The following is a 13,803-nucleotide window of genomic DNA, read 5'->3' as shown; positions in this document are numbered from 1 at the left end:
AGCGCTCTTTTAATTTCTCATGTGCGTCTCGTACAGCAATAAATTATTTAAACAAGAAATGTCGAGGGGGTGGGGGTCATGCAGCTGAAATCAGTAAGGGCTTCATTAATCTCAACATAAACTTGAACCCCTAACCCGATCCGTGTCTAGACGGGCCTCTAAAGTGGATTATGGTTGTGCATATGGCTCTTTCAAAGGCTCCATTCGTGGCAGGGGTTCTTCTACAAAAGAATTCTTTATTGCTCCAATTAGAATTCCTTCTTTTGACCCTCCTCAATTTTAAGACTTCCTGTTAAATCTATTCGTTGTTGCGACTCTTTCCATATCGTATGTTCGATCATCCCATTGAATTGCATGCGGTTATTGATGTAATCCTGCTTTGATTGTTAGTATGCAGTGCACCATTTTTGCATGGTCTGTTTCATTTTGCTACCTTTCAGCATGAAGGTGACGACTATGATCCAGAAAATGACCCAGATTATAATCCGGAGGTAAGATCAGTTACATAACTTTCGATTGCAGTGTGGTTTATCTGGTTCCACTTATTAAAAAATGTATCAATATTCCTAAATATTGAAACAACCAGTTGTGTTGACGATTCCAGATTTGGAAAGTTTCATGATCTGGTCGGATCAGTCCCACTGCGACTTATTTAAAAATCGTCTATTAGCTATGAAGGGGCGGGGTTAAATAAGCTTCTAATATTTCTTATGTTAATGCTTTAATAAACCTGTGCTTTCAAAAACCTAATTCAATTTTTCTGTGTAAAAAAAAAAAACCTTGTAGGAATTTAGTGCTGATATTTGAAATTCTAATTCAAAATCCAATTTGGATATTGTAGAAACAAGCCAGATCATATGCACCCTATGACCTTGCAGTTTATTTTTTATTAAAATGCAGTTAATCTAATTGCCAGATATTAAAATATTGTCATTGCCAAAAAATATTTCAAATTTTGAGATTGTTCTAAAATCAAACTAGAATTTGCAAACAATTGTCATCACCTTAAAGATTTTATTATTTAAAGTGTATTAAGCCGACAATTGTTTTTGCAATATTTACTCTTAAAAATACTTGTATATGAAGGTGGTAGTTAAGCAACTGTAATTGCCATACATAGGTTTTTTATAAGTTCCATAGAAAGTTAGGATTCTTATGGGAATAAATGTTCTAGTGGTGGGACGATTAATCGGAATCGTTAATCGTAAGAATCGTGTATTTTGGGAGGTATCGGAATCGCATCGTTAAAAAATACCTTAATTTTCCGATTCCTTCATTACGATTCTTTTAGTCTGATGTTGAAAAAAAGAAAAAAATGTCCTGATATTTCTAACCGCAAAAGAGAAATGTAGCATGTTATAAAAAGAAACCAAAGAAATTCATTACTAACAGGGCAATGCTTAGTGCCCCCTCCCTTACAAGATTCATTCATTCAGATCTATTGTAATCAAAACTACAAAAGAGTTAACTTGAAAAGAAGTATGCAGGGCTCTACATTGCGAGTAAAAATTTAAAAAAATACGCTTATCTTTTTGGCGACTTTTTTTTTTTTTTTTTTTTTTAAACTGACAAATCTTTTAATAGTGAATGAAAATGCTTTTTCAACTTATATTTTCTTAAAATAAATCGAGCAAAGTCAAATTATTTAAACAGTAAAAGGTTTAATAGAACAATATACTTTTTTTTTCTTTTTTTCAAAGGCTTTTGAAAGAAATATCTCTAAAATGAAATTGATGACGTATTTCGCAAAATTTTGAAATTTTGACCAAATGAAAATTCGTTGAATTTCTTAATCTTTTTTTAACTCTTTGGTCCACGACTAAGCAAAATTACCAACTAGTCACCCAGAGCAGTTTTATTAGTGAGGGTCTCTCTCTCTTTTTTTTTTTTTTTTTTTTTTTTTTTTTTGCCTAAATCCCCATCGAGGTGTCACCAATTTTTTTAACCCGCCTTAACTTCAAAGAGTAAATACAATATATACAACTAAAAAAAATAATTTTTAAAAATGCTGATTCTATTCATGAAAAATTCTTTTAACTAGAAATTAAAACTTAGGTAAAGATAGCTGACTGACATCACCAGAACAGGAGCACTGGTTAACTACTGAACCACGTGGAAACGTGTGGGGGGGGGATTAAAGGATGATAATAAATTATGATAACCGTCTTTAAAAGGCACTAAACTCCTAAAATTTACTTTAAAATTTTAGGCGGCATTCCCCGGCGATTTTAAAGAACTCTCTCTCAAAAAAAAAATTAAATTTTTAAGGTTTGGGAAAGATATATTTATTATAACCGAATTCCTGTATGAAGACTGAATCTACTTTATTGGACGTTAATTTGTGAGATAAGTAATTTTTCAATGTTGAATATGTTTTTAAAGTTTCAATCATCAATTAAATTTTTTTAATTGCGTTTTATTTTCAATTTATTTAAAAAAAAAAATAACAGGGTTTATTTTTCAAGGTAACAAGTTTCGAAAGAAGTCTAATTAAAAAAAAAAATCACTTAATTTTTAATTGACAACCCTGAGAATTTAATTATTAAAAAAAACATTGAAATGTGACTTTTTTTTCTTTTTTTTTTAACATTTCTATTAGTTCAATTAATTTACTTTCAATAATTCATTTCACTCAACAAACTTCACCATTTTTTGTTTTGTTTTTTTATCTTTTTCTGTAATTTTGGTAATTATTTTTGCTCAATTTTATCTAGTATTTCATTTGTTTTTATAGTGGTATCGTTTTTATGTGTTCTTTTGATATACCCTATTTCAAAATTAGTTTGGCTAAACTTATTCTTTACGTAAGAACCAACGTGTAAAAGCAATGAAAAAGTAAGAAAAAACAATAGGTGTTAACTACACTTTGTGAATTATGCACGTTCATTTATAAATTATTAAATTAAATATTTATCTTTTTTTATATTTAATTAGTATATATTTTCTTTCTCTTCCGCAATATTTTTTTTATTTAATTCATTAAATCTGTTAATTATGAGGACCAAAATAATGAATTGTGTTAATTTATTCTCTAATTTTCTTGTTTTTGTTCTGTTATATAAATTCTATTTTATTTATTTTTGCTCTGAAGGATTAATTCTATTTTTTTTTTTTTTTTTTTTTTTTTTTTTTTTTTTTTTTTTTTTTTTTTTTTTTTTTTTCTGTATTCCAATTAAGTAAAATAAATTTTGCTAATTTTTCCGTTTAGTTTACTATATAATAATTTTATTTAAACCAAAACACGACTGTAAGCATAAAATCTCTTCCAAAGTTAGAGAAAATATTTGGGAACTACCCGATCATAAGTATAAAACTACCTGGTATATTTCAAAACAATAATTCCCTCGGAATCGTACTTGGTATCGGAATCGTTAATCAATATTTTCCTGGAATCGGAATCGTATAAAAATTAGGAATCGTCCCAACACTAGTTCTGAACAAATTTTAGATTTGGAAACTTTTCTGAAATTATTACTGTAGCAAGTTTTGCCCCGATTTTTTTTTTTTTTTTTTTTTGTCGTCATAACTTTTAATGAAGTTGGTAATTCTCAAATGGAAATGCTAAACCCCTGTTTTCTTGGAGAAATTAGAAAATTTCTTTTGAATCCAGCTTCAAAGATAATTTTAGTAAATAATAAACTTTAGAAACCTTGATAAGACTTCATTACATGATCCTCTAGAAGGCTTGAGGAAGGAAATTTTTTATTTTGCCCAGAATTCCCCCATAGTATAAACAAAATTCCTGTATATTATGTAGTTTTCTTTTAAATAAAATCAAATTTTATGGAAAACTGAAGAGTACCCAGTTTTTCTGACCAGGTGGGTGGGGATGATAACTGTTTTAACTTGCAAGATTTATGTTGTAATGCTTCAAATTTCCATTAATCACTTAAAAATAATCATAAAAACAGATTTTTTGTTTTTGTTGTGATACTTAGCTATATTTTAAGTATGCATGGAAAGAATTAAGCCATGTCCACTAGTTTAAATCATAAAATAATTTTTTTTTGGGTTTATAAATTTGCAATTTTGTGAAATTCTTCTCTCATTCTCTTGAGAGATAAAGTAATTTACATTGCTTTGAGACTTATATATATGTATGGCCTTTTCGTCTAGAGATGCTGATTTTATTTAATTTCTAAATTGTGAGTTGAAAATAAAGCTGTTTAATTTACTTTTATTTCTTTGTGGTCAATATTTAAAAGATAAATGCTGTATAAAAACATTGTTTTATAAAATGTTGACAATTGTTAATTTTAAGCAAATCTGATTTTTTTTAATGGCTCTGGGTAGGCTGCTAGTATATGATTTCCTGTCAAATAACTTGCATTTTTCTCTTGCCAGGGTTCATCCATGTAGAACTCTTTGAGTAAAGGGAGAATGTCTCTTAGGTATAGAATTTTTTGTTCTCTCTTCACTATTCAAAATAGTTTTTTAAATAACCACTTTTCAAATTATCAAATGATAAACCTAATAACTATACTCTAGACATCTACTTTTAAAGATTCAATTTTATTGGACTAATTTTTCCCCCCCTAACAAGCTGTTTTGTTTGCATGAAAGTTTAGTTTCTTGGTCAAAAGTTATGAAACTCCTCAAATAAGGGAGTATTGGGAGGGGCCTTTTTTTTTTTTTTTTTTTTTTTTAACTAATATCCAATTTATCAAGCATACAGTCTATGATAGTTGTACGAGTATAAGGTATGATACTGAGTGTTGGGCCTTCAGCCATGCCCTACTTGCCTGTGCCCAGCTATAGAGAAATGAGATCATAATGATGCAGTGTAAAATCAGACAAGATTCAAAACATTAGATCAGACCTTTAAGAAAAAAAATTGGCCGTTCCAAAACTTGATATCTTAAAAACAAAGGGGTCTATCAGCACTTTACAGCTTTAAAAAAAATTGTGTGCACTAAGACATGGAAAGGAATCATTAGACAAGACCATATAAATGGTAACAAATGGATCTCCAGTTATAATCATTGGAGACGTGGCATAAGGATAGCCAGACAGGGTTGAACCTCTTGACGATACATCCATGTTGTGATTGAAACCCTGAAGGCTACAAGTGACACGTAGATTGCCAGTGGGAAATTGATGCTGTATTCATGATATGCAATTCACTAAAACCTAATATCTCCCAAGAAATATTAAAATAAAACGCAATGTGAAGTAGTTACAAGCCTATCCCATCTTGTCCATAGCAACATGGTGAATAATCTTTAAAATAGTGCATTCACAAGATGGAGATATAATTTTCAATTTGTGGAGAGAGGAAAACACTATCATTTTGAAATTAGTGTTTATAAGTTAAGATGGGGGTTAAATAAAAAGGATTTCTTTCCACCTCATCCTTCAATAAATCCCAAATTAACACAACTGATGTATACTAATTGTTTTCTTATTTCTACTAACTATTAAAGTCTGCATTATAGACGTCTTTAAAGTGTTCTTACTAGGGCTATGACAGCAGAATATTCTTATTGTTTTGACTCCAGTATATATCCGACACCGTTAATCAACCGATAACCACATTATTCTATATAAAAGCATATAAGATGTCAATGGATACACCCTAAGAGTCAAAACAATGAAAAGAATATGCTGTTGTCCTATCTCTAGTTATTACTATCATTTTCTCCTTCAAATTTCTCCTACGCTTGTTTGGTTGGATTGAATAATATGGACCCTAATGGGATTGGGGAAGAAACGGCCGTTTCCTTATATGCAAATAACTTTCTTCCTTTTTTCCTCCTCGCTCTTTCTAATTTGGGACTGAATATTTTGTTTCAGTTGTCTGTGCTTACATTGTGTGCATATTGCAGAACATCAAAGTGATGCTTTCATGCCTTCTCCCAGAAGAAAAAGTTATTTTAAGCAACTGGAAGTCTTAGCAATTAATTCTAAAGATTTAACTAAAAATAAGAACTGGAATTCAGTTTAGACAGGAATATATAAAGGTATTCGTACATTTCTGGAAAAATCTTCTGCTTCCAGGTAATAAACACTTTGAAATAAGTCCTTTTATTGATATTCTTATCTCATCAAAGTATTGCTATGGAGGAGAGCAAACGATGTAGGGTGCATTCCTGACTTGTATTAGAAATTTAAACTTTAAATAACTTATTAAAAAGATTAAAAAGATCTAACTCCTTACATTGAAAGGGGATATTTCAATTATTTCACAACTTTGGATGCAAAATGAGTTTGGATGAAGAAAAAAAATGCTTGTCTTTGCCAAAGACTTTAGTTTTCATCATTCTATAAGTCGCTGCCCACCAAATTTTCTTACAATAATTTACTTGTAGCCTGACCATCTACAATTCATCCATAATAAATGGTAATTTTATTTTAAAAATAAATGGGGGGAGCATGCTTTACAGTAAACAGAACAAAAAAGTGAAAATAAAGCAAGATTTATTTTTTTTTTTTTTTGTGAGTGAAAGTTTTGCAAGGAGGAACCATAGATTGGAGTTCGGCCAAGCACGATTTTTTTGATAAGTTACTCTTCTACCTATCTGGATGAGTTTTTACTGTTTCACTTTTTTTAAAGTGAAACAAAAGTAGTGTTGAGCACTTGCGTTAAAACAAATTTAGTTGCAACTTTTAGAGTCCTGAGAATCACTTGAAACTCAAAAAATACTGATATCCATCCAATAAATGTCAATGACCAACTTTTGGTTAGTTGTCTCAGGTAAAGTATACCTGAAGAATATGCTGAAGCAAACGCATTAAACAAGATTTAAAATTAACATGCAACAATTTTTATTTAAATTTATAATTGACGATCCTTATCTAATATAAAACTGTTATTTCAAAAATATTCTCATTAACAGTAATTTATGCATTTCAATGAAGAAAATGTATGTCCCAGTGCAATAAATGTTCAACATGTTTATTTAATAATGGATAAAAATTATTGGTGTAGATTTGAATGCTGGATTGTATTTGTAGGAATTGGCATTGTTTAGTTTTTATTTGTATACGAATTGATAAATTTCCTATTTTAGCTCTTGTTGCTCTTGCCCTTTTTCTTTGATTTTCTTTTTAAAGATAAAAAAAACAATGTTAAACTTATTAGAATAATGTGGAATAAATATCATTTTCTTAGCTTCATAATGCTCTCATACATAAAAAAAATCAATAAAGACTCTATATTGTCTTGTTGGTGTGGTGTAACAAAGGATTAGTATAATGCATTCCATATTTCGTCCTGAAAGTTTTTTTTTTTATCCTCCTACTTAGCTCCCACTTCCATTTAAACTAACTTTCTTGGTTTACCTGGAAAACTGAGTGGTCTGAAGGGTGGGTAGGTGCTTACTAAACTATCACATTAGCATACATATTTATATATAAATTTCTTTCCCCCCCCCCCCCCCCCCAAAAAAAAAAAAAATTTTTTGTCAAAAGCATTGATGTTGGTTTAAAGCCATGGGAATGAATGCAGTATTTTGGTGAAAGACTAGTTATGGCATTTTTTTTTTTTTTTCCTTCTCCCACCATTCTCTAACTTTGAACAGTATGAAGTTGAATAGAAATTTTCAAAAATTTCATCACTTGTCTAAATAAATGGTTTAATGATTTTTTTTAGTCGGCTTTTAATATTCATTTAATCTTTTGATAGTAAAAAGTTCAATCTTATCCTAATTGGGTGTGTCCTCCTTCTCTTCTCTCTCTCTTCTTTCTCTCCTTTTTTTTATCCCCCCCCCCCCCCCCAAAAAAAATATTAGTCATGATGGAAGTAAATTTTTCACTTGTGGAGGGGATCCCCTCATGCTCAGTTGGTCTAATTTGAGCAACATCAATTAAAATCCTAATGAGTGCATTATCTCTCTCTCTCTCCCTCCCACCCTTCCAAAACCACCACGCACACCTATTTCTTATTATTTATACTTATTATTTTTCTTTTCAGGCTGATGGAAAGAGAGATTGCAAACAACAATGATTTTTTTTTTTTTTTTTTTTTTTTTCTTTCTGTAAAAAAAAAAATCTTTAAAACGAAACACTTGGGGTTATTCTGCAACCTACACACCATCTAGGACACAGAAATCGCCAGTTTCCTGCGGCACACAACTCAACAATGGAACCTACATACACAAATATACACGCCTGACATGCTGTTTTTTTTTTGTATCCACCTTTTATTGGTTGGTACACATGAAGATAAATTGTTACATAAGAAATGTTAGCTGTTATGACCAAGCTAAAACAAAAACATTCTTGTCTCCCTCTCCTCTCGTCTTGCTCATTCTCATGTCCTGACCTTTGAAATTTCTGCTCACCCTCTTCTACTTTTTCTCCGGTCATTTGCAAACAATTGGAAAGAAACCTGCAAGTTTCTCCTTCATTCCTTTTTGATTACCCCCTCCTTTGTCTAGTCTCCCAGTTACCTCCCTTTATCTCCTCGGTCATGACAAGTTGTTTCTTTTGAGTAAGAAAAACATGTACATTGCAAACAGGTTGTTGGTTTCCTTTCTTTTTTTTTTCTGTGCAACAAATGAATACGTTTTTCTGGAACTATACCTCTTTCTCCGAATAAAGAAATATTTTGACTTAATCCAATCTTTTTTCTTTTTTTTTTTTTGTATATGTCTGGCTGTACACTTAACATTTCAAATTAGTATTTGTAAAGGTTTAGGTGTGTGACCTTCTCTGAGGAATGGTCTCTACCAAACTCCTGTTTTGATATCAAGATTTGAAACTTTATATATAGGATATTTGGACCTGTGGAACTTTTTTTTTTTTTTTTTTGTAAAAATAGCTGCTAGGGGTTAAAATTGATATAATTGGAACTTGGTATGCATTAGCTGATTAAGCGCTCTTCTATGCATGTGCAAATATACATGTCTAGGTTAAACCTGGGTGTGTATGTAGGAGAGGGGTGACCCTTTTTTAATATTGTTTTTAAAAAATTGGGAAAAAAAAACTAAGCAACACAGCGAACAAACATAAATAATAAATATAAAAAAAAGGGGGGGTGTAAAAGAGGAAAAAAAGTTAAGGTAGAAAGACAGGTTCGGACCGGAAGCCAGAGACGTAGACTCTATGCCACTTAATAACGGATAAAAAATCAAAACAAACGAACGATGTTAAATGTAAAAATCTTAAAAATAGCCCCCGTTAGTTTTGGTAGATGAGTATGAGGATCGAACCCTTGAGGCAAAGTTGGAAATTAAAGTGTGAAACAAAAACGTGCAATGTTAACCATTGTGCCACCGCGACATACAATGGAAACACGTTTGAATTTATTTAACTACACGTGGACGCAATAAAAGTTAACTCTGCTGCTTCCGTTTGACCTAATTACACGCAGTTCACTTTTGCTGCGGAGCAGCTTTTGGGTTTGCTTACCCAACTTTGACTGGTTTTTTTCCCCCAAGGTGTTGAGGGGGGGGGGCATTGTCCAGATTGAATAGCAATTGTCTTATATAAGAGGAGTTGGGCCCCACATTGATTAAAGCCGATTGCTTCTGGACGTTTCCTGGTGCATTGCCGAGAACGATGTTAGCCTTTGAATTAGTTTGGCTTTTTATACGAAAAAGCCGAATCAACACTTGAGAAGCCAAAATCGCAATAATTTTGTAAAAGTCGATCTAAATAAATCTAGACGCAACGCGCTTTCCCAAATCCTCTATCATTATCTAGGGCGTATATAAATACTTGTAAGCGATTGGTGATAAAACACTCTTTTTTTTTTTTCTTTTCTTGCTTAAACCGAAAATAACTAGTCAGATTTCTTGTTTCTCTGCAAGATTTTTGTGCACAATGTTCAGTTCATGTTAACATAGCTGTTAAATTATGGAAAGTGAAATTTCTGACAATGATCACATTCTAGTGACTTAAGATTCTACTGGCTTGCTTTCAAAGTCAAACGTTGGATGTAAAGTTAACTAGGTAATTTGTTGCAGCATTCATTTATGACATTGCTGTTATGAGTTTATTTAAACTGAACGACAAGGATTACTTTACTCTGGAATTTAGATGGGGAAGGGGTCTTATCTTCAAAGCTTACACTCTCTCTGTATCAGAGTTTTTGTTTTGTTGTTGTAAACCAGTGCTAATGTCCTCAGCAGTTTGCTAAAACGCCCAATATTGAGGACTGGTATAAGGTATTACAAATGTTGAATTGGATTTATCCTAAGAAACCAAAAAAAGAAAGAACAAATGCGGAGCTCATTGGAAACTAAGGAAAAGTCTGCATACAAGAAAAGCAGAATAAAGAAACCCTTGGGTACTCAAAAAAAGTGACAATAAAAATGGCTGTAGGTAGATGGGATTTCTCTTTTGACTTATTTTATTTTTGATTGATAAATTGTAACTTTATTTTGTCTTGAATTAGCCGGTAGCAATTCAGTTCTTAGCGGAAGACAACACAAATATTGGACTTGGTTAAATGAATGTCAACTGTAAATGTATAAGGAGGGGCTCTGTCAGACTTACCTGCGTAAGTAACCTTTCAAAGACCTATATTATTGTTTCAGGAAGTAGGAGTGACTGAAAGGGAAGAGGCAAGAAAGACAAAAGCTAACAGACTGGTAATTTGTATTGCAATTATTCGGACTACTGTTCTCATTTTGAGTATTTTCATATTATAGTCGATGTAACATCCAACTTGGGTAAATGTTGAAACTTTCAACAAAATCCGGCATTGCCTGGTTGTATGGAGTTTTAAAGGGGGGGGGGTGCAGAGGTGTTTTTAAAATAAGTGATAGTAGGCAGACCCAAACCCATAACACAAAAAAAAAAAAAAGTGACGTTTTAATTGATGTTTCCATCACGCGACCAAAAGTCGAGATTAATCAATTGGCTTGGCCAAAGAAAATGGGGCACTCAGGCAGTATCCAAATAAATAGTAATTGTCTCAGTATGAAGGGTTTCCCCTACATTAACCAAGGACCAATTACAGATACTTGCGTTGGAATAGTTTTGTATGAAAAAGATGAACAAACAGCTGAGAGAACGAGGCGGTGGGAATTTTTTAAAACTCTATCCAAAGAAAGATAGATGATGTCCATTTGTGAATTTGAGATATTACGATCTAGGAAGTATGCAAAATCTTCTCGTGGAACTTAACCAATGCGAGAACCCCGACACAAAAACCCTTTAGTGGACAGACACAAATGTGTGCGCCCATATTAGACTAGCAGGGGTGCCTAGCATTGCCCAAGTGTTTCGAAGGAAAAAGTGTTAGCAGGCAGGCTCGAAGGCGGAAAAGAAGAAAGTGAAAGAAAAGCTGAGATCTTTCGTCTAGGCTAAGATGTGGCAAGAAGTGAAAAGCATTCAAATTTAATGATTAAAAAGCTGACTTGGAAAAAAGAGTTCACACAGGCACAAAAATGAAGATTGACTGCAGGTCAGTTTCTGCCGTATTTTGCTTCCCCATGATGTTGGGGAAAACCAGCTCCCCCAAAAAAGGAGGGAACTCTCCAAGTGAATAGCAATTGTCTGATATGAAATGTTTTCCCAACATTGATCAAAGCTAATGGCGCTTCTGGAGGTCCCAGCTGGAAAGCCAGGCGGCCTACTTCGCTTCGATTAGTTTTGCTTTTATAGGCAAAAAGATACACAAAAGGATGGAATAAAGGAAATTTTATAAGTCGAGCAAAAATAAATGTAGACGACGTCCGTTCACAAATCATGGATATTATAATCTAGGGAGTATATAAAAAAAGTTCTAAAAAATAGCAACATGGTCGAGAGCCCTCCACCCCCAAGCCTTTCGTGGATATACAAAAATGCATGCACCACTTTTCCCTTTTTATATATAGAGATTATACAGTATTGATTTAAAAAGTTAAATAAAAGAAAGACTTGGATGCCATCGGTTAGAATTGAAACCAAAACATTTAGTGTTCCTGCCGCGTTCCCTAGTGTTTGAGCTAACCCCAAAATATGTATTTATATCTATAGATGATTGTATGATTTTTTTATTTTACAATTTATGTAATAACAAGTTGGCCATGTGATACCGACCTTGTAAAATTTGAGAAAATGATTTACAAAAAAATAGAGCATTGTTAGAAATGAGATGAATGGACAGGCGATGGGGGTGGGACCTCTCCTCCAAGTGTTGTATAGCCGGGTATTCATATTGTGGAGAGACGGTGACATGTAATACAGTGAGAGGGGAAGAAGAGAGACGGATGGGGACATTCATATTGATGAGAAGACATAGGAGAATGACATTTATACACTTCTGTAGATTCTTATAACATATATGTAGAGAGGAGGGTTATCAGTTCTTATGACACAAGAGGGGACAGTCATTACTTATGATAGAGAGGGGGACACATTTCTTGGATGGTTTATACACAAAGCTCATTATAACGATGAGTGGACACAATGTTCATATAAAGGATGTTTCACATTACCTTTAATTGTTGAAGAATGACACAACACGAAGATGCAGTTACAAAATATGATGTGTTCTTTTATTACATTCAACCGGTTGCAATTATGATGACATCCAGGAATTCAAAAGTCGACTACATAATTAAAACTTTCTAACCCTTCGCTTCCAAAGGGGGACCTTCTTCTGAACAATGTCAGCTCTGTCTCCTGTCTGTCCAACTCTCTTCCTCTCTAGCTCCTATATTGAAAATTCATTTCTGCCATGACGTCATACGCATTTCCAAAACATGCTGGACCTCGTGGAGAACTCGCGTGGCCTAAACATACTTTGTTTGACAAGTTTCCAAACCACTTTTGCAGACAATGAATTTACTCTGACCTATTTTTCGACCTAACTTATTTTTCAACATTTAAATTCGCTATTGTTTGTTCTTCTAACTGACCTTATTTTAATTCAGTTTTCATAAAAAGAATTGAATAATTAAATTCCTTTTCAAACAACATATCAAAACTATTTTATGTGAAAACTGAACAATGCGAAAATTCCATTTTTGACCCTATTCTTGAGCCTTGCTTACGAGGTTCGAATCTCTGTCTATCTAATCTCATTTTTACGTATCTAATGATTTTCTTACTTACACAGGTAGGTGGTGCCTGACGGATTGTTTGATGTTTTTCCAGGTGGGCAGCTGAGAAAACAGATGGCATTTCTGCTGATTAGCTGAGAGTTCCACTTAGAATTTCGGTTCAAAACTAAATATATTTATCGCCCCCAATATATATATATATATATATATATATATATATATATATATATATATATATTGAAAATGAACCGTTTATTATTATTTGATGGTGAAGCGCACAGGCCGACATATACTAAATCGACAGGGTAGTTGTTTTATATTCATTCATTTTTATATGAAAAATTCACTTTTTTGAGAAAGGATGATTCAAAATATAAAATTATAAATCCTTCTATTCATTTATTCGTCAAACGTGAAAATTTTTTTTTTTTTTTCCATAATTTTTCGTTAAACACACACGCAAAAATTGTTGTTGGCATCCATCTAGCTCAGTAAACAACGGAGTTCTGCGCCCCAGATTATTCCATTACCGAATTGCAGCGTTTGTTGTGACTGTAAGTCTCTCCTTAATCATCAGGCTCCGTTGAATTTTTCACAAATGTAGGTGTCTGATTCTGGGAGCTGTTTCCATGCTCTACTGTCCATACTATTTATTCTCCCTCAACTGTAGTATATTTTTATGAAGGATAGTTTTGGCTTATTTTCAGATCAACAAACTCAGTCACCGATTATCTCTTTTTTTTTTTTTTTTTTTTTTTTTTTTTTTTTTTTTTTTCCCCCTACTGTCTGATTCTGGGAGCGCTGTTTCCACGCTCTATTGTCCGTACTATTAGTTTTGTGCAAAAATGTCATTTTTTTATGTTCA

General features: G+C 32.6%; 1 protein-coding gene across 23 annotated transcripts in view; it reads left to right on the top strand.

Annotated features, from left to right (window-relative positions):
* The window catches only part of LOC145292947 (nucleosome assembly protein 1-like 1), a 55,786-nt gene extending 47,229 nt beyond the window's left edge, over positions 1 to 8,557 (top strand). For 7 of the 23 annotated variants that reach the window (XR_013869626.1, XR_013869630.1, XR_013869621.1 and 4 more), the window contains one exon: positions 7,913 to 8,557. Coding sequence is in view for 12 of the 23 variants with exons in the window: in XM_080139136.1 (XP_079995262.1) it covers positions 7,913 to 7,945 (33 nt within the window). In the remaining 11 variants the exon portion in view is untranslated. Of the gene's footprint in view, positions 1 to 440; positions 492 to 4,344; positions 4,392 to 7,912 lie in introns of all 23 variants that reach the window. The other 16 variants (XR_013869628.1, XR_013869622.1, XM_080139129.1 and 13 more) reach the window with 4 other exon arrangements.
* The last annotated feature ends 5,246 nt before the right edge of the window (positions 8,558 to 13,803 follow it).

The sequence above is a fragment of the Euprymna scolopes genome, chromosome 14 (genome assembly GCF_053919585.1).
Source record: "Euprymna scolopes isolate OS-2025 chromosome 14, ASM5391958v1, whole genome shotgun sequence".
NCBI lineage: Eukaryota > Metazoa > Mollusca > Cephalopoda > Sepiida > Sepiolidae > Euprymna > Euprymna scolopes.
Note: the sequence above shows the minus strand (reverse complement) of the source record. Positions and strands in the feature narration are given on the sequence as shown.